General features: G+C 53.4%; 1 protein-coding gene across 3 annotated transcripts in view; it reads right to left on the reverse strand.

Moving 5' to 3' along the window:
- Nucleotides 1-4,188: 4,188 nt before the first annotated feature.
- The window catches only part of Capzb (capping actin protein of muscle Z-line subunit beta), a 116,164-nt gene continuing 99,605 nt past the window's right edge, over nucleotides 4,189-20,747 (reverse strand). For 2 of the 3 annotated variants that reach the window (XM_078025453.1, XM_078025454.1), the window contains exons 7-10: nucleotides 9,561-9,626; nucleotides 8,821-8,897; nucleotides 7,410-7,522; nucleotides 4,189-4,877 (exon numbers count right to left, since the gene is read on the reverse strand). In XM_078025453.1, the coding sequence (XP_077881579.1) occupies nucleotides 7,420-7,522; nucleotides 8,821-8,897; nucleotides 9,561-9,626 (246 nt within the window). In that variant the 3' untranslated portion in view covers nucleotides 4,189-4,877; nucleotides 7,410-7,419. The remainder of the gene's footprint in view (nucleotides 4,878-7,409; nucleotides 7,523-8,820; nucleotides 8,898-9,560; nucleotides 9,627-20,747) is intronic. The other variant, XM_078025455.1, reaches the window with a different exon arrangement.

Raw genomic sequence — 20,747 nt, forward strand, 5'->3', positions numbered from 1 at the left:
TGGCTCCTTCGGCTCAGGAAGCCCCAGTCTTATGGGGGAGGGGTGGCCCCTGTCCCCAGGGAGTGCCCTGTGTGATGGAGGAGGCCTTTTCCCTGCCTCTGGGGGCAGCTGGGGCACAGCTGGCCTCCTCAACGTTGGAGGCCTCATTTGCTGCTCCAATGCAGCGAATGCACTTGGGCTGGCGCCATGGCACACACCTTTGATCCCAGCGGCTCGGGAGGCCGAGGAAGGAGGATCATGAGTTCAAAGCCAGCCTCAGCAAAAGCGAGGCCCTAAGCAACTCAGTGAGACCCTGTCTCTAAATAGGGCTGGGGATGGGGCTCAGTGGTTGAGCGCCCCTGAGTTCAATCCCTAGTACCCCCTCCCAAAATATATATATGAAAAAGGGCTCAGGGCCTGGGGTTGTGGCTCAGTGGTAGAGCACTTGCCTAGCATGAGTGAGGCACTGGGTTCGATTCTCAGCACGTCATATAAATAAAATAAAGGTTCATCAACAACTAACAAACAAACAAAGTGTGTGCATTAACTAACTAACTAAATAAATAAATAAGAAAGAGCTGGGGATGTGGCTCAATTGTTGAGCACCCCTGGGTTCAATCTCTGGTACAAAAAAAAAGAAAAAGAAAGAAAGCCTGGTATACAGCTGGCTCTGGGGCAGGAGGAGCCTGGTGACCTGCCCCAGGGCCTCATGTTCCATGCCCTGGTGGGGTGACTTGGTGACACCCGAGTGGGAGGCAATGTGGGGCACAGGCTTTGAGGTCTGACATCCTGAGTCCCTGGCAGGCCCCTCTATAGCCCGTGACCTGGAGAGACGTCCCAAGATGTCGTTGCTTCATCCTGTGGGACCAGCCGTGACGCCCTGGGCCTCAGAACACAGTTTCGATGATCAAACGGGCCGCGCTGTGAGCTGCCCAGCGCCTGGCCTGCGCAGGAGCCGGTGGACAGGCTGCCTCAGCTCAGCCATCCTGGAAGCCCCCGGCTCCTCCCAGGCCAGCCCAGCTGGTGGACACCTCCACGCTGCTGTGGCCCTGCTGACCGCCGTGGGGTCGGAGTTCAGAGCCCGACCCTTGTGGCTTTCCCTTCTCTCCTCTTGTCCTTGGGCAAGGCTAGGGCCTGATGGGACAAGAGCCCCACTCCCTGCCAGATCCCCAGGCCAGCCGTGTGGGCACTGATCTCAGGCCAGGCTTGGCCACAGAGATGGAACCGTACTTACCAGTGGTCCTTGTGGAGGAGGGTCTCCCTCAGGACGCGTGTGGCAGCCTGAGGTAGGCCAGTCACCCCGCATGTCCCTACCCTGGCAGGCTAGGTCTGTGGAAGTGCCTGGCCCTGTGCTCCACAGCCTGCTGCCTCCCCCAAGTCCCTGGGTGGGGTGGGGGCAGGAGGAGCTGGCCAGCAGCGGGGCCTTCTCAAGGAGGCAGCGTCCGCCTCCTGTTGGTTGGTCATCTCTGGCACCTGAGAACTTTTGGGAACACCTAAGACAACACGGCCTTCAGCTCTCCCACTCTGCGGGAAGGCGTGAAGTCCACGGCTCACCCCCTTCTGCCCTTCTCTGGTGGGACTTGGCTTCATCGGGGCAGAATGGCAGGGCCCCAGAGGTTCTCAGGGAAACAGCCGGGTCCTGAACCAGACGAGAGAGCATTAGTCCCCTGATGGGATTAACTGGGTGGTGGCTGGGGTGGTGGGTGTGGCGGGGAGGTGGGGATTGGGCCGAGGTTTGGCAGTATACATTTGTACCTGAGCGTGGAGTCTCTCTGCTTCCTGATCATGATGTGAGCCGTTTCCCTCCTCCACACTCTCCACCGTGATGTTCAGCCTCACCTCAAGCTCCAAGGAAGGGAGCCGCTGCCTATGGATGGTGACCTCTGAAACTGTGAGCCCCTAAATAAACCTTTTCTCCTGTACATTGGGCTCTTTTAGTCACAGCAGTGGAAAGCTAAAACAAATGTCTGCATGACTTATGTTTGGCCCTGGGTTCCATCCCCGGCACCAAAACAGCAACAGTTACAGAGAGAAAAGGAGAAAAAGCCAGTTCTTGGAACTCAGAAGTGGGCATGAGGGGCCTGCTGGGCACTGAGCAAGCAGCCAGGTGTGGGGCAAGTCTGGCTGTGGAGTGGAGCGGCTGCCCTCTGACCACCTGCCCCGGACCTGCTCACAGGGAGAAGTCCTGTGGCCTCTTTGGCTTGTGAGGTTCAATGCCAGCCTCCAGCCCTGTGACCGCAAAGAGTAGGTGGTCAAACAGGACACTCCTTCCCCCAGTCCCCTAGGGCTCCCTGATAACTGGAGTGCCCTCACTCAGCAAGCAGCCCAGGAAGCTACATGGACTGTGAACTGTCACAGAAGGTGAGGCTTCCACGTCTGGAAGGACAGAGGCCAAGGAGGCTCCAGGACTCTCTCCAGCACTGCGTGCGGTGTGTGGAGGTGACATGGTGCACAGGCAGCAGAATGTCTAAGGCCTGCCAGCAGCCAGGGTCCCGTGCCCTTGGACGTGGAGCCAGAGCTGCCACGAAGCAGCTGCTTAGTGAATGTGCAGAGCCAGGGAGGCCCGAGCCTCAGGACCACCCCAGATAGGGCCCCTGTGGCTGATGTGTCTGGGGCTGCGGCAGCGGGAGGGGAAGGTTTGGAGACCCTACGGTCGTCCACCTGAGCCCTCACCCCTCCGGAGGTGCAGGCAGGCTGCTGGCTTCAGGGCCAGGGCTCCTGCCACCACACCCTGACAAGGCTGTCTCCTGTTCTGCTAAGTGCCACTGGGGAACTTCTAGGCGCTATCTAGTGACCCATGGGGTGGAGGACATGCCTCTGCTGCCAAGTCCCAGGAGTCTGTCCCTGAGCCCATGGCCCCAGCTGTTACAGGCCATTTTCTTAAAACCAATTTCTTAGGAATGCTTCCGCCGGGACCTCAGTCCACTGATGAAACCAAGGAAGGGGCATGGAAAGGAGTGGCTGGGAAGTAGCAGAGGTGGCCTTAGGCCAGGCTGCAAACTCTCCTCTTTGGCCACTCGATCCCTGCTGCCTTCATCTAAGAAACCCTTTATCAGCGCCCACTGTCCACGATCTCACAAACTTGACTTAGCATCAAGAAACTAGCAGTGGTGGCTCCTTGGAAAAGGCTCCAGAAGGCAGAGCAAGGTCATTCCTGTCATATGTCACAATTTCTGGGTTTCAAATGTCTGGTCACATGGCTGCACACCTAATAAAACAAGAAAACTCATTTTTCCAGCACCTCGTCTGCCAGGCACTGTGTCAATACGACCCCGGGAGGCTGCCGCCCCCTACTGGACACAGGAGGAAATGGCTTGCTGGAGAGTCCCAGCCCAGGCCCAAAAGCCATTGTGCACACTTAAGGTACACATTTTGGGATTCATCATCTCACAGTTACTCATTTTTTTCCCGCTGCTGTGAAGAAAGCTAAAAACCTAGCAGCCGGGTGAGAGGCACACACCTGTAACCAGTGACTCGGGAGGCTGAGGCAGGAGGGCCTGAGGTTTGAGGGCAGCCTGGCAACTCAGATGCTGTCCCAAAAAAGAAAAATGGGCTGAGGATAGCTTAGTGGTTCAGTGCTCAGAACCAAAATAATAATAATAAATAATAATAATAACAAGCTAAGTCAAGCTAGCGAGACTGAGGACTACAGGCCCTGAATAGGGTTTATTGGATGAGGGGTGGCGAGGATCAAGTGGCCTCAAAGCCTAGGAAGGTAGGTGACAGGGCACTGGGTGGGAGGCAGCGCAGAGGAGAGAGCCGGGTCCTGAAGCGCTGTGGGGTTTTGAGGGGAGAGCCCTCAACTTTTACAGTCTGTTTCTTTGAATCTGCAAAAGGGGCATTTCCCCCACAGTGTGACGCCCACGGCTGAGTCGCCTGCGCATAGTAGGGGCTTGCTGGCTGCCTGTAGCTGCTGTGTTCCCAAGAAGGCAGGACGCTGAGGGCTGATCTGGGGTGGGGCAGTGCTCCCGTGTGAGTCCCCTCCCCACCGTGCTCACCAGCTCTGTCCCCACAGGCGCTAGGTCTCCACATGAGTCCGCAGATGAAAAAACACAACAAGGCCAGTGTGAACTGCGTCCCAGTTTCTTTTTTATTTTTTTGTTCTTTTTTTCCTTTTTTTTTTTTTAAGTATGGAGGCTCAAGTATAAGATGTAGATTTTTTTGTTTGTTTAAGCTTTACAAAAAAAACAAAATAAAACAAAAAACTCCTTTTGCATTCCATAAAAATTGACAGGAGAGCACCTGGCCAGAAGAGCAGGACGGTCACCCCACCCACACCGTGGTCTCTGCAGGACAGGGGCAGATCTGCGCAGGACGCAAGGCCGCCTCCCCCTCCTCCCAGAGCCGGCCCTGTCCCCCGACCCCCAGCCCCAAGCAACTCCCAAACACACATGGAATCAGATTTCCAGTTTTTCTTCTATCTTTCACACACCACAGTTATTTCATAAAATTTTTTTGTTTTACATTTTTTACACCAATGTAACAAAAAAGGTGGGAGGGGTGGCCGACAGACAGTGTATTTTATGCCTATAAATGGGGGGGACGGGGCCCAGGTGAACAGAAAACACAGGTCTGTATGGAAATATCGAGAGTTTCGATAGCAAAATGTGGTGGGAAGCAGGCCTCGGAGCCAGAGGAGGGTGTTTATGGGGCTTTATTCTCAGGGAGAGATGGCGCTGTGCGGTCGATGATGCAAGGTGTTATGTGACCTGCTGGGGAGGGAGGGGACAAGGAAAGGGAGCAGAAAACGAGTTTTCTAAGAAAGGAATCTAACGAGTGCATGGCGTGTCCGGTTAGCCGAAGCGGAGGTTTAGCACTGCTGCTTTCTCTTCAACGCCTCCACCAGGTCGTTCTTAAGAGCTTCTTGTTTTGATTTGTCTGCAAAAGTCTGCACAGACCTGCAAGGGAGGAAAGGCGCTGTGAGCGTTGGAATGGGAGGAGGATGCGGAAGGGACCAGGCCTGGAGGGTGCAGAGTGGGCAGAGCTGTGGGACCGGCACCCTCTTGCCTTGCTGGGCCCCAGAGGCCTGCACAGGCAGGTCACCGCTGCCCCGGGCCATGGGTGACCTGGCCCTAGCAACCAGAACCCCAGTCTGCTCCTCGGGGCACAGGCTGCAACACCTTCTGGAACCAGGCGACTTCCAAGCACCATGTGGTAAAGACTCTTGGCTTCAGACCGGTGGCCCCAGGTGGCAGACTCAGGCCAGGGGCCAAAAGGAGCAGACTCTGGGCCGTGAGGCCCTCTACAGCGCTTCCCCCTTTCTCCACTCCAGCCCTGCAGGAGGTGGATGCTCCCCTGGCAAGTCAGGGCGCAGCAGCACCCACAGGTGTCCAGGGACCCGCGTCTGTCTGTGTGTGCTGCGGTCACGTCAGGGCACACGGCAAAGGCAGGGCTTCTGGCTTCTGCTGGGAGGCACTGCGGCTGTTAATGGCCCAGAAAAGCCCTCACCAAGCTCCAGGAGGTGGGGGGAGGGTGCCCTGGGCCCCCCACTGTCAATCCTGGATCTGTGGGGAAACTTCAGCAAAGCTAGAAACAGGGATTTAGACATTTACGATTCACAAAGTGCTGCTCATACACTGCGTGTCATTGGATCCTCACACGCACTTGGAGTCTTCACCATTATTAACCCTCATTTATAGACAAGGAAACTGACCTCCAAGAAATGCCCCCCCGCAGCGATTCCCTGGGTGATCACTTGGTCAAATTTGCCCAACATTAGTAACTAAGTCACTGAAATATTAACAACCGTGTAACAGTCTAGAAGCGGTGGGGACGGGAGGAAGCGGGCGTGGGATAGCGTGCTCAGCCAGGGTCTTGCTCCCGTCCACCCACCGTGACAGAGTGGGGAGGGAGCGTGCTGAGAAGGGGTAGCCAGGTGGAGCAGGGCCGGGAGGCCACAGCACCCCGGCCCGAGTTCTGGCTACCGAACCCTAGAAAATCAGGAAGAGTCCTCGGGAAGCTGAGAAGGGGCGCTGGTAAGAGAAGCCATCTGCACACAACTGAAAAAAGTCCCCATGAGAAACGCTGGCGTTAGGTTGATGCTGCCCGTCACCCTGGGCTGCCCGGGATCTGCCACAGCCAGGGGCGGGGCAGGGCACCACTCCAGCAGCCCTGGGTCTCCAAAGCTCAGCTGGTACCAAGGGCTTCCTCAGCTCACAGCAGGGACGGCGACAGGGGGCGGGGGTGGGAGGGCAAGGAGGCCAAGCAGCAGTGCGGGCTCCCGGGCCTGGCGTGGCCGGCTCTTCTGCGGAGGAGGAGCTGAGCGCGCCAGGCCTGAGCTGAGCCTAGCCAGCCCCACCCCAGAGGAGGATCAGGTGGGAGATGGGAAGTCAGAACGCGAGAGGCACCAAGAGCAGGGGCTCATCTCACAGGCAGAGCTGGGGAAAGTCACCTAGGCAGAGCATTCAGCAGGACGACGCACTCTGGGCAGTCGGGTGCCCGGTGCCCACCACCCACCAGGTTTTTTGTGCCAGGAGGCCAGCAGTGGGTGGCCAGGGAAGGGCACTGGGTGGTGCACCTCATGGAAGGCTTCCTGGGAGCACAGCAGGCCACCCGAAGGCCCCAGCTGAGGCTGGAGCTGTGGCCACCGTGGACCTCAAGCCAGTGCCCACGGCCTCAGTGCAGGAGGGCAGCCCCTCTGGCACGCACATGCCCTGGCCACCCCGCTGGCAGCCCCGTGCCTCTTCTGGGCCAGGCTTTCGGTGTCCAGCCCTGGACCAGATGGGCTCCGCAGCCCCCCCCGCCCCCGCTCTCTAGGGTGCTGGCTGCTGCCACACATTGTGGTTCCTGGTCATTAATCAACAAGCAGACCATTTTCCTTTCCAACAGCACAATGCTGAGGATAGCCTCGGCTCGCTAGGGCGGAGGCCACGTTGCCAGGCACCCCAGACACCCCAGGTACCACCCCAGATACCCCAGGTGCCCAGGGGCTCCCGCGGTAGCCAGGATGGCAGGTGATCACAGGGACTGCTACCCTTTCCAGGTCCATGTGCCACTAAGACTGGGGCTTATCTTGGTCCTGGGAAAGGAAAAGGGAGGACCTGCTGCACACCCACTGCACGAGGTGACAGAGCCAGAGACACTGCACAAGGTGACAGAAGAGGGCACAGACCCCTGCTTTGAGCTGGTGGGACAGGCGCACACAAGGGGCCTGCTAGTCACCGGACTGGGCTTCTTTAGGAGCAAAAACCCAAATCACACCTCTCCCCCACACCTGGCCTCCGCCCAGAGTACAGTGCACACACGCCACGCACATCACACGTGTCTGGGTTACGTGGGGCTGAGGCTGCACGTTAATGTGGCTGCTCATGGCCGTGAGCGGACTCAGAGGTTAGTGGTGGTTTAAATGGGTGCGTAGCAGCTGGACGGCGGGTGTTGGCGGGTTGGTGAGTCCTGTTTAGTGGGGGTCTCACGCCTTTCAGGCAGGGTACCTGGATTGGCTTAGTTATCTGGCTGGATGTAGACCTGGCGCTGGGTCAGCACTTGAGAAAGCTCCCTCTGCAACTGTTTAAACTTGTGGTTGTCGGGGAGAGCATCAAGAGATCTACAGAGAGTGTTCAGAGAGGATGAAGCCAGGGGGCGAGAGCACAGCAACGCAGAACACGGTGTAACAGCCAGGGAAACGCAGGGACAGGGGGGCCGCAGGAGTCCCCACTGCAGGTCTACCCGGGCAGTGGTCCTGGTTCTGGGGGCTCACACCACACCCCACAACACCAACTGCACCACTTCTTGTTTCGCAGCCGTGACCTGGGGAGTTCGCTTCTCAGCCTTTTGGCCAGGATCAGCTGTAGCGTCTGACCCCCAGGACCACTGGGCTCTACCTGCTGCAGGCCAGGAAGGAAAGGTGAGGGCCCAAAGGGGACTCCTCCTCTTTTTAAAACTGCAGAGCAAACAACTTAAATGTGCCTCCCAGATAAATTCATAAGGCCGGGCAGCTGGCCCCCGAGGGGGTTGTGAGGTCTGGGCAGGGAAAGGGGCTGAGGGCTCCACCAAGGCCACCCTCCAGTCACCCTCCAGCCACACCTGGAGGTGGCTGCAGAATCCATCACAGACTTCATCTGACCCCACGAGCACCCTGCCTCCATGACTGGGAGGTGCTGAGCAGTGTGTGAAAGGTCATAGCTCAGGTTGACGGGGTTTGGAAAAGCTCCCTCTTCCATGGCTGCCCCTGCACCAGCTGGGATCTGTCTCCTGCCCAGACCACCATGGACCCCGAGTCTCCAGAGAGCTTGCCGGCCTCTGCTCGGCTGACATGGCACAACTCAGGGTGTGAGATGGGTGGGGAACAGCTCAGGGCCTGGCAGAGCACAGAGCAGCCAGGGTCCTGTGCAGGCTGGAGGGGCTCTATCCAAATGCCATGCTCTGCAGCCAGGGGTCAGGGTCAGCCAGAGGCGACCGCCAGCACTCCCTCCGGTGTCCTGGGGTGTGGCTGCTGAAGCTCTCTCAGGCTGCAGCACCCAAGGGCCTGGACATGCTCTAGATGGGCCAGACACTCAGAGGAGCCCGGCTCCAGGGATGAGGGTACCAAAGGCTGTTAAGGAAGGTGAGTCCAGAAACAAAACGGTGGAGGCGAGAACCAAGAGTCACTGTGTGTGCAAAGTACCCAGGGTGCAGTGCCCTCTGGAACAAGCACAGCAATCCCAGAGGGAGGTACTTTTGCCCCGTCTTATAGGGGGTGAAGGAAGAGAAGGCCCCCCCATGGCATGGCTAATCACTAGCAGACCTGGGCCTTTTATTGAGGCAAGTGTCCACCAACTGAGCTCTATCCCCGGCCCAGCTGGCAGACCTAGGACTCAAACCCGTGTCTTTCGGTTGCAAAACTTGTACTTTTAGGCACATTACCTCAGCCCGTTGACGATGTCCTTTGTTTTTCCAAAGTAGATCTCATTCAGTGTACTTCTGATTTTGTTTTCCATGTCCTGAGGAGGGGGGGAGAGGGGAGCCAGCACGGCCAGCAGTTAGGAAGGAAGCCTGAGGCCTACGCCCACCTGCCAACAGCTCAGCCTGCAGTCCCCACCATGGACACAGGGGGGCGGCGCACCACTGCACCAGCACAGGGAGCCCACTCTGGCTGCCAAGACCCCACCTATGACTTGTGCTCTGGCCTTGCAGTCCTGTCCTGGAGGAAGCCCATCCTAGGGCTGGCGGCCAACTCTGACCATGACTGGGAGCCGCTGAAACCACATCACCACCCCTCAGCCTGGCCACCCCTTCTGTGAACAATTCTATGAAACTGGAGAGCACTTCCCCCTCTTCAAACAACTTGGTGACAGGAGAGGCCAAGGCGGCCACAATGGAAGCTGCTCCAAGGCCGCCAGCGCTCCAGGCCTGTTTCCTTCCTGAGCCCAGGTCTCTGTTCACACCCAGTTCACTGCAAAGACAGGACTGGGCGCTTCCTAGAGCCAAGGACAGAGTGAGTCCTCCCGGAGCTCGCATCCAAATCACAAGGCTCTGAAAACCCCAGGCGCAGCGCAGGAGTTCGGGACAGAGCGGAGGATTCGCTCCAGAGAGAGGCACTAGCCCACTCCTGGTGAGCATGAGGAGGGAACCCACCCGAGTCCCGAAGCCAGAGGCCCACTCACCTCCACCAGGCGCCCAATATTGGCTATGTGCGGGGAGCAGTCGCTCACAGTTTCATCCTTCTCCATCTGAAAGACAGAAGCATTCCTACAAATCAGAGAGGGCAGGGGCTCCAAGAAAGCCCAACTCTGAGGCTCGCAAAGGGCCCACAGTCCCCACTGGTAGCTCTGTGGAGCCAGCCACAGGTGTAAGGGCCCGCCTTTTTAATTGATTTTTTAAAAATAAATGACAGTGGAATGCATTACTATTCATATCACACAGTTTTTTAATATTTATTTTTTAGTTGAAGTTGGACACAATACCTTTATTTCACTTATTTATTTTTATGTGGTGCTGAAGATCGAACCCAGGATCCCGCATATGCCAGGCGAGCGCTCTACTGCTGAGCCACAACCCCAGAGCACAGTTTTTATACCTCTGGTTGTATATAAAGTATGTTCACATCAATTCGTGTCTTCATACATGTACTTTGGATGATGTGCATCATATCTCACCATCATTGTTAACCTCCTGCCCCCTCCCACCCCTCTGCCCTATCTAGAGTTCGTCTACTCCTCCCATGCTCCCCCTCCCTACCCCATTATGAGTCAGTCACCTTGTATCAGAGAAAACATTCGGCATCTGTTTTTTGGGGGATTGGCTAACATAGCATTATCTTCTCCAACGCCATCCGTTTACCTGCAAATGCCATTTTATTCTCTTTTATTGCTGAGTAATATTCCACTGTGTATATATGCCACATTTTTTTAATCCACTCATCTACTGAACTGTGCTGCTATATAAGGGCACGTTTCTAGTACAAAACGATTGAAGTTTTGGGTCATCAATAGCCCAACCAGCAAAACTGACATGATATTTCAGGAGAACATTTTTTGCTGCCTTGGGAGGAGCAGATACCTTCCCCGCCACAGCAGGGAGGGCGAGGGGGACCAGCCTTGCCAGGTACTGGCTCATCCAGGGTCACCTGGAGAGGCTCACTCATATCTGTTTCTATTACCTACAGGTACAGGCACAAGCTGCTGCTCACCAGTAAGCAACACCGAGTGCTGGTGGTAGGGGATGACAACAGGCCAGCCTGACCGGAGCACCTGGCCACCAACTATGGGTTTCCCTGTGGCCAGCCTCACTTGTCTGATTTGCCTGTCTTATGCTTTATGCCTTGCTGAGCAAAGGGATAATTATATAAATGTGCAACGTCACTAGACTTAAAAAAAATTTTATTTTGGGGTCTGACACTTAGAGGGGCTTAGCCATCAGCCATATTCCCAAATTTATATTTTAATAGAGAATGTCTTGCTAAGTTGCCCACGCTGACTTTGAACTCGAGAGCCTACTGCCTCAGCGCCCCGAGCTGCTGGGATTACAGGCGTGTGCCACTGCACCCAGCTGAAAACAATCTGAGAGCTGGAGTAAGTTAATTAAGAAATGGAAAGAAAAGTCAGGACGGCCACAGAGCAGAGCCACGGCCGGCACCTCCCGAAGACAGGAAGGGGTGGGCGTGGGGTGGGACAGTGTGCTCAGGGGTCCACGACTCTGTGTCCCACCTGCTCCTGTCTGTCTTCATCAGGGTCAGTGTCCACAGACTGGGAAGGCAGAACAGAGCCAGGTAAGCAGGGCCGAGAAGCAGACAGATGAGCCGAGGGAAGCCACTTCAGATATCAGGCTTCAAGGGCAGATAAACCCGACAGCCCACACAGCAGTCCTTGAACATGACAGCTGATGGCATACTTGCTCCCAGAGGAGCAGGGACACTAGGGGGTGGCAGTGCTGACCTGACTACAAGACCTGAGGGATGGAGGGCAAGGTGGTGGTGATATTCCACTGTGTATGTATGCCACTGAAGGCCCCACTGTGTGTGTGTGTGTGTGTGTGTGGGGGGGCACTGGGGACTGAACCAGGGGTGTTCTCCAATGGCTACATCCATAGCCCCCCTTTTGTTTCGAGACAGGGTCTAGTTCGGAGGCTGAGACTGATCTTGAACTTGCGATCTTCCTGTCCATCTGTAAATGCAGCGAGAGGCTGAGACAGGGAGATTGCAAGCTCGAAGCCAGGCTCACTAACTTAGTTGAGACCCTGTCTCAAAATAAAAAACAAAAAGGGGTGAGGATGTGGCTTAGAAACTGATCCAGATACAAACTTTTTTTTTTTAATTTTAGTATTTTTTTTCCCCAAGATGAGGTGTCGCTATGTTGCTCATGAACTTGTGACCCTCGAGCATTAGCCTATTGAGTAGTGATGACAGATGTGTCACTGCAGCCAGCATGCACTGGCTTTTAAGAGAGCATTGGACAGAGTTCATCCACTTAAAAGCTGAGGGGTTTAAGAGGAGAAATGGGGTGCTCATTCGGCAGGATGCTATCAGAGGAGGACCCAGTTTACTGAGTGACAGTCTGGACCCCGTGGCCTTGCAGGGCCCTCCCAAAATTAAGCCACTGAACCTCTACAGAACAAAGAAGCTGGTTCTGGAGGACAGCTGCCGAGGCTGGTTAAAGGCAGAAGAGGGAGGGGAACGCTAGGATGATCGGCCTCCCAGCCTTGCTGGGCCCCAAACCATCCAGGGCACTCTTTGGTGAGTGATCTTGGGGTCTTGATCCTGGGAGACTGCAAAGGGCCCCCTAAGTCTGGGGTGGTGTGAGTGCAGGGGAACTCAAGGCGAAGGGGGCCCCCACTTGGCCTCAGGTCTGATATACACTCCACCTGGGCAGCCTCGTTTGTTGGATCATCTTCTCTCAGAAAAAGTCCGTTGCCAGGACAACTGGTGGGTGTTCTGTTGAACAGGAGCTGGGAGCTCACTCGGGAGGAAGGAGGGTGCTCCTTCCACCCGTTTCTAACAGGACTTTTTGGACGCGCGCTTGCTCTCTCCTCATGGAAATGGTTACAGTGCCCAGATTCGGGGCTGCTCCATTCAGGAGCAGCCTGCAGGGGACTGATCCAAATGAACTTTGTCCTTCCAGCAAATTCTTCTTTCTCCTGCCCCAGAGCTCTACACAGAGGGCAGATTCCTGTTCTCCCTGCCCCCCATGGGAAGGGTGAGGGCTTTGAGCCACTGAAGGCCCCCCCACCGGTGTGTGGAGGGGCACTGGGGACTGAACCAGGGGTGTTCTCCAATGGCTACAGCCCTAGCCCCCCTTTTGTTTTGAGATAGGGTCTAGTTTGGAGGCTGAGGCTGATCTTGAACTTGCAATCTTCCTGCCCCATTTTAAATGAGAACCAGCAGTCCAAGGAGAGGGCCAAGAGCTCATCACCAGGAAAGTCCAGTCACACCAGCAACTCAGACTCTTGGTTCCCATCTTTGTGCTTCAGAGTCAAGAGCGACTTTCTGACAAGGTTGAAAACACTGGACAATCAGAGGAAATATAAGGCTTGGGCTGGGGGACAGATACACTCCCCAGGAGCATAGGAGGGGCCCTTAAACTCAGGTTGGGAACCTGAGCCTGAGTAAGAGGCCTGGGGGAGGGGAGGGCAGCGGGCTGGTGGGTGCAGTGGGGCCGGGACCTGGCACACAGACTTCTTTCCATGGCCCCCTTGCCACCCCCTGCTGACGCCCCTCCACACCTGGCCAGGGTCGGCTTGCTGGCAGTGCTGACCACCACAAACAGGCCTATTTTTGTAATGCATATATTATTACATCCTTATAAAAGTGGCTGCCAGAAGGAAAACATTTTTATGTGCTGTGGCCTCGCAGATGTTCCACAAGGTGGTTCCAACTGAGTCTGGAGTCAGAGCCAGGCTGCCTAACCCCAACCAGACCCTCCCCTCTGCTCCATGGCCTGAGATGGAGAAGAAACGGGCAAGCGCTCGGACCATGACAGCTGCTCGCCTGGAAAGCGGGGACAGTCTTCTTCTGTCGCAAGGCACCTTTCAGCCAGCACAGTCGGAGGCAGAGCCTGCAAGAAGCCAGCTCCCCTCAGTCCCAGCGGCTGCCATCAGGCCAGGAGGCCCCTGGGACGGCGCGCAGAGCAGGGACCTTGGCTGTCTAGGCTCTGACCTCCTCGCCTTCACCTCACGATGAGCCACCACAGAAAACAGTCGAGCCCGCGGAGTGGCAGCTCTAGGGCCCGTCAGAACAAAGCTCCACCCCGACCCTCTGGCCCTCGGTGTCCTCCTGGTTGCCAAGCTGTGCTGTGGCACGAGACTGGTTGGAGGCAGGATAACCTGCCGCCAAGCCAGAGACAGTGGTCAGACAGCTGCCCATGGCAGGCCAGGACTGCCCAGTGTAGGAAAACCTAGAGTCTAAACTGCACATATTCTAGAAGACTGGTGGCAGCAGCAGTAAGAGCTGCTCTTTATGGAGTAGAAAATGTGTTGACATGGTAAGAGCTTTCACAGTAGAATCGCCAACTCTACAGTGAAAACCTTGCTTTTCAGAGAGGTGAAGTGGTTTGTCCTGGTCACATGGCTCAAAAGCACAGGGTGAGGCCCTGAACGCAAGTCTGGATGATTCCCAAGCCCGTTACCTTCCCAGAGACCCCTCTGCTGCCATTTAATCTACATTCTTTACCAGAAGAGCTGAGAGCAAACCACAAGCTGGGCTCAGAAATTCCACCTCATCCACTCCCGCCCTGTGCAGGAGGGTGCAGGGAGGAAGCCTGGGGCTGGGTCAGCCCACCCAGGCCACTGGACAAATGCCCAACCAGTCTCAGAAGGCCCCCTGCTAGAGTGTCACCACCCAGGCGACCTCATGAACACAGGAGCTGCTGCAGCTGCACCCCGGCAAGCCCGACTCCCAGACCTGCCCTGAGCTTGGCCTGGCTCACCATGGGCTCCCTCCAGCTGGAAGGAAGGACCGGAGCTTTGTCCCCCTTATGAAACCACACGCCTGGCTTAACCACCAGCCCAAGTCTGGGAGGGCTTTCCTGTGGGCTCTAGGGACAAGTGCCACAGCTGGGTTTTACTGTCCCAAAGACATGTTAGGGCTGCTGCTTGCACACGCCCAACCTGGTCGCCCCATCTGACAGAACATCCCACCTCTGTGTCTAAATATTTACAATCTGAAAAAAATATCAACTGAACATCTGCAGGCCCTTCCCCAGATGGGCGACTGTGAATCTCTTTCCAGAGACACAGCCCGCCTCTTCCCACGTCTCTGCCGTCGCATGGGCGTAGTGGTCCCTCAGTGCAGCTTCCTGCTCACCATGTTGGTACCTGGCGCCCCACACTGTCTTTCTTATTTTTTTTTTCGTTGTAGATGGACATTGTATATTTATTTTTATGTGGTGCTGAGGACCGACTCCAGGGCCTCACGCATGCAAGGCAAGTGCTCTGCCTCTGACACAACCCCCGCCGCCCCCACTTTAAAATTTTTGTTGTTGTTGTTGTAGCCAACACTTTTTTACCTGCTCCGGGACTTCCTGCTGGGGCCTCTGGAAGCCTGCCAAGGGGCTCCTTCTGCCCACCTGCCCTCACATGCGCCCCCTGGCCCTGGCAGTAGGGCTCCAGGAGGCCGTATGAGCCCCCACGAGGACTGTAGCTCACCTTCCCTGACAGCCCACAGCTGCGGGGACTTGCCAAAGCACTTTCTAACTGATGTCCCTGAGATGTCTCTGGTGTCGGTAACGAAAGGCCACCGTTCTGGTGGGTTGGGCACAAGCTCACACTCGAGTGTCCTGGCCAGCTGGGAAATGAGCTGCCATTCATCACAGTGACAGGCACCACTGAGGGTGGCTCTCAGTTCATTCACCTGCGCCCCATAAGCCACCTAACGGGAAAGCTCCTGCAGACAGGGCTGGGAGTGCCAGGGTCACACACACAGGCAAGGGCCTGGGACAGGCTGCTGCTGCCGCTGCTGCTGGGGGAGGAGTGTGACAGGAGGATGGGGACACTGCTTGGCTGTACCCTGGGGGCTTCTGACTGCTGACTAGGACGGTTTGTAGGTCCTTGCCCAGCACCAAGGTCCTGGTCAGGCAGCTCCCCAAACACAGGGCCTCCCTCTCTCCGATGGGGGCTGAGCGTGGGATGCTGCTGAGGAGGACGGGGCCCAGCCTGGCATTGAGGACTGTGCAGTGCTGGAATGAGGAAGCCCCCTCAACCCCACTGCTCATACCCTGGGGGTCACCTGGCCCTGACGGCTCTGCTCCCAAACACCTCTCATCCTGAGGCTCCTCCTTGACCCCCTTCCTTCCGTGACCTAATCACTGGCTCCAGCTGCCACCCACCTCTTCACTGACCTCCTTGCCACAGGCTCATCTCCTCCAGCCCCCTGGGGGGTGCCCAGTCCGGCCATCACCCTCTCCTGTCAACCTGGCCTCCATGTCAACTGGCAGGGTCATGGCCTGAAAACGCAGATCTGTTCATGCTAACCCCCTCCCTCCTCACTCCCTCCAGCAGCAAGGGCACCTCCTGGGGTCAACAGGTTTCTCAGAAGCCCAGGGGACAGTGTCCTGCCCACACTGAGCTCACTGCTCAGCATGCTTCCATCTGAGTGTTTACTTAGCAACTACTGAATGGCAGGTGGGGGGTGGGGGGACAGACTGACAGCAAGAGTGTGGTGTGGTAGAAAGCAGCACAGATGGATTTTCTTTTGTCAGACCAGTCTGGGTTCAAATCCTCTCTCTGCCTACTACTGGTCAAGCCACGGCAGGCAAGTTATTTAGCAGCTTGAGCCTCAGATTCCTCATCTGTTAAATGGGAAGGATAACTCTACCTTGCTTACAGTCTAACCAGAGTCAGCCTGCACAACCGCGCATGTTTACTATGAATGACTGATTTGCTCAACTTTCCTGGAACCCCTCATCTTGCATCCACAGCAACTGCAGACATTTTTCCAGGGTTCATCCGGGACTTGTAGCTAAACCCCTCACCTCTTATTTTTCCTGCTTGCCCAGAAGCTGCGCATCATTAACTTAGATTTGTCTACCTCACTGCTTCCCTCCCCCCTTTCATAGTTACTCACACTGGAAAGGAGCCCTAGCTTTGCTGCACCAGATGAATTATGGGATTGGCTGTAAGAATGATGACAGAAGCATGAATTTCCTCATTAAGCCCCAAGAGCAAAAGGCAATGCAAACAAGGCCCGTGGCCCCGCCCAGGTGTGCCAAGGACAGCCACTCATCAGGCCCGTTTGGCTTGGCAGGAGCCCCTGCACAAGGCAGGCCGGAACCAGGCGCTGGCCATGGGCTGACAGCTCTGAGGATTAAATATTTGTCCAGGTCACTGTATACCGGGTGGAATTATAAACGGTTCAGAGCGGTAAGTGATGTAGGAAGCAGTCTCCGGATACAGATTTAGGGTTTCCCACCCACTCCCCAAGTGGCGGGGTAGGCAGGCAGGCTGTGCTGGAGCTGGCTCCCTGGGGGTTCTACTGGCCTTGCCAGTCAGTGGCTCCTGGAAGGAAAAGGTCTGTTTCCATGCAGCAAGATGGACTCCACCCCAGAGCACACCAGTGCTTCCTGCTGGGACCGGGTGGGGACAGCCCTGCCCAGAGGCCAGACCAGGACATCCCAAGCTCCCAAGCTCCCTCTGGCTTCTGGTTCCCTAATATAGCAAAGACCCTGACACAGTGCGGGTGTGGGGGTGTGAGTGTGTGGCAGGGGTTACATGAAGCCCACAGGTGGTCTGAGGGCCATGTGCAGCCTTGGGAGTGCCGGCCAGCTTCTACACTGCCATTGCTTTTTAAAAGCACAATGAAGCTGTTGTCACTAGTAAAATACAAATTTTTTTTTACTTGTCAATGGACCTTTATTTTTTATTTATTTATATGCGGTGCTGAGAATTGAACCCAGTGCTCACATATGCTAGGCAAGCACTCTACCACTGAGCCATAACCCCATCCCAGAATACAAATTTGCTTAAAAGATTTACTAAACTGACCCTTTCTGCCATATTTTTTTTTCTATCAAGAGCTATCAGTTGGTATCACACTGATACCAAAACCAGGTAAGGACACATCTAGGAAATAAAACTACAGCCAATATCCCTGATGAACTTAGATGAGAAAATCCTTAATAAATATTAACAAACTGTATTCAACAATATGTTAAGAAGTTTGTATATTACAACCAAGTTGGTTTTATCCAGGGATGCAAGGATGGTTTAACATATGCAAATAAACAAATGAAGTTCATCACATAATTAGAATTAAGGACAAAAATCACTTGGTCATCTCGATAAATGCAGAGAAAGCCTTCAAAAAAATTTAGCACCCATGCATGATTAAAACACTGAAGAAACTAGGGAAAAAGGAACCTCCCTCAACATCCTGAAGGCCATGTACAAAACAAAGTCAATGTCATAATGCATGGAGAAAAACTGGAAGCATTTCCTCCAACATCTCAAGATGAGGCTGTCCACCCTCACCACTCCTAGTTAATACAGTTCTAGTAATTCTAGCCAGAGCACCTAGGCAAGAGAAGGAAATAAAAGGGATAAAAACAGGAAAGGAAGTCATCAAAGTATCACTGTTTGTAGATGACATGATCCTCTACCTAGAAGATCCAAAGAACCCCACCAGAAGTCTGCTAGAGCCAATACACAATGCAGCAAAGCAGCAGGGAACAAAATCAACGTATCCATTACTGTATGCCAATAATAAATCTGCAGAGAAAGAAACCAGGAGAACAATCTCATTCACAAAACCCTCAAAATAAAAACAAATAAAACCTAGGAATAAATCTATTAACCAAGGAAGTGAAACACCTCTATAATGGAAAAATACAACACTACACTGCAGAAAGAAAATCGAAGAAGGTACAAGAAGATGGAAGGAAAGACCTCACAAGTTCATGAATAGGCAAAAATCAATATTTTAAAAATGGCCATACTCCCCAAAGCAATACACAGATTGGATAAAATCCACATCAAAACACTAATGACATTCCTCACAGAACTAGAAAAAACAGTCCTAAAATTCATTTGGAAGAATAAAAGATCCAGAATAGCCAAGGCAATTCTAAGCCAAAAAAGCAACGCTAGAGGCATCACAACCTGACTTCAAACTGTACTACAGAGCTACAGCAACGCAGCCGTGGTGTGAAACAGACACCCAGACCAAGGGAACAGAATAGGACATGGAAACAAACACATCCATCTACAGTTTTCCGATCCTTGACAGAGGTGCCCAAAACATACACTGGAGGAAAGACAGCCTTTAAAGCAATGGTGCCGGGACAACTGGTTACCCACACATAGAGGAAGGAGAGCAGACCCTTACCTCTCGCCCTGCACAAAAGTCAACTCAAAATAGAGCAGAGATCGGAATCAGAGCAGAAACTATGCAACCCCTAAGAAGAAAACGCAGGGTGAACATCCAGCAGAGAGGCAAGGACCCCCAAACTCAGGATATAATGCCAAGAATTCATAAACGGGATGGCATCAAAGCCAATCCCCCAAAACCAAGGCTGAAAACTTTTGTTAGCTACTCTTCGGACAGAATTAATACCCAGAATATATAAAAAACTAACACTTCACAGCTGAAAAACCAACCCAATGAACACAATGAACCAACCACTTTTCCAAAGAAGAAATACAAATGGCAATAAATATATTTCAAAAAGTTTAACATCCTTAGTGATCAGGGAAATGCAAATCAAAACTACACTGAGATTTCATCTCACTCCAGTCAGGATGGCAGCCATCAAGAATACAAACAATAATAAATACTGGAGAGAATGTGGAGAAAAAGGAGCACCTTTACCCTGTTGGTGGGACTGTAAATCAGAACAACCACTATGAAAATCCATAATCCAAACGGAGGTTCCTCAGAAGACTAGGCATGGACCCACTTTATGACCCAGCTACCCCACTTCTTGGTATTTATCCTAAAGAATTAAATTCTTCATACACAGTGAAAACATGCACCACCATGTTTACAGCAGCACAAGTCACAACAGCCAAATTATGCAACCAGCCTAGGGGTCTACCAATAAATGGGTAAATAAAGTGTGATATATATACACAGTGAGTTTTTTTTCCATCCATAAAGAATGAAATTATGGGGCTGGGGATGTGGCTCAAGCGGTAGCACGCTCACCTGGCATGCGTGCGGCCCGGGTTCGATCCTCAGCACCACATACCAACAAAGATGTTGTGTCCGCCAATAACTAAAAAATAAATATTAAAATTCTCTCTCTTTCTCTCTCTCCCTCTCTCTTTAAAAAAAAAAAAAGAATGAAATTATGTCACTTGCAGGAAAACGGATGGAATTTGAGAACATTATGTTAAGCAAAAGAAGCCAAATTCAGAAGGTCAAGGGTCATGTTTTCTCTCCTATGTGGAAGCTAGAGAAGAAAAGAAAAGAGGTGTGTGGGGGGAGGGGGATCTTATTAAAATCAAAGGGAGACCAATAGAGGAAGAAAGTGGGGGCGGGGGAAGGGGATAGAAGGGGAGGGAGGGGAGAAATATTGAGAAATGATATTGGCCAAATTACATTGCTATATTGTAAACATGTATGGGTACGTAACAAAAAGCCCCCATTATATACAATTATAATAAACCAATAAAAAATAAGGGAAAAAATAAGAGCTACTTTCAGGCACAGTGGTACATGCCTGTATTTCCAGCAACTTGGAAGACTAAGGCAGGAGGATTGCAAGTCTGAGGCCAGCCTGGGCAACTCATACAGAAACCTCATCTCAAAACAATAAGGAATATTATTCAACCTTAAAGAAGAATGAAATTATGACATCTGAAGGTAAATGGATGGAGCTGGGAATATCATGCTAAGTGAAATAAGCCAATGCTCCAAACCAAAGGCTGAATGTCTTCTCTAATATGCAGACACTAATTCACAACAAGGGGGTGGGGATAGAAGTACTTTGGATTAGGCAGATGGGAGTACAGGAGGAGGAGGGGGTAGAGGTGGAAAGGATAGCAGAATGAAGTAAACATTATTAAACTAAGTACATATATGACTACAGGACCAATGTGATTCTACATTATGTATGACCAGAAGAATTTTTGTATGATGTGTCAAAATGCATTTTACTGTCATGTGTAACTAATTATAATAATAATAAAAAGGGGATGGGGACCTAGCTCAGTAGTAGAGCACCCTGGATTCAATCCCTAGTATTGCCCCCCGCAAACTTATTAAAAATCGAATTATCTTTTGTGTATGTGGGGTGCTAGGCACGTGCTCTGCCACTGGGCCACATTCCCAGCCCCAAGCATAGTTTTCTTATGGATAGAAAAGTTCCTGATCCTCACACTGAAAAGTCAGAAGCTCTAGAATGAGAGGGAAGAAGCAACCGGCT

Source organism: Ictidomys tridecemlineatus, chromosome 11 (assembly GCF_052094955.1).
Source record: "Ictidomys tridecemlineatus isolate mIctTri1 chromosome 11, mIctTri1.hap1, whole genome shotgun sequence".
In the NCBI taxonomy this organism is placed as follows: Eukaryota; Metazoa; Chordata; class Mammalia; order Rodentia; family Sciuridae; genus Ictidomys; species Ictidomys tridecemlineatus.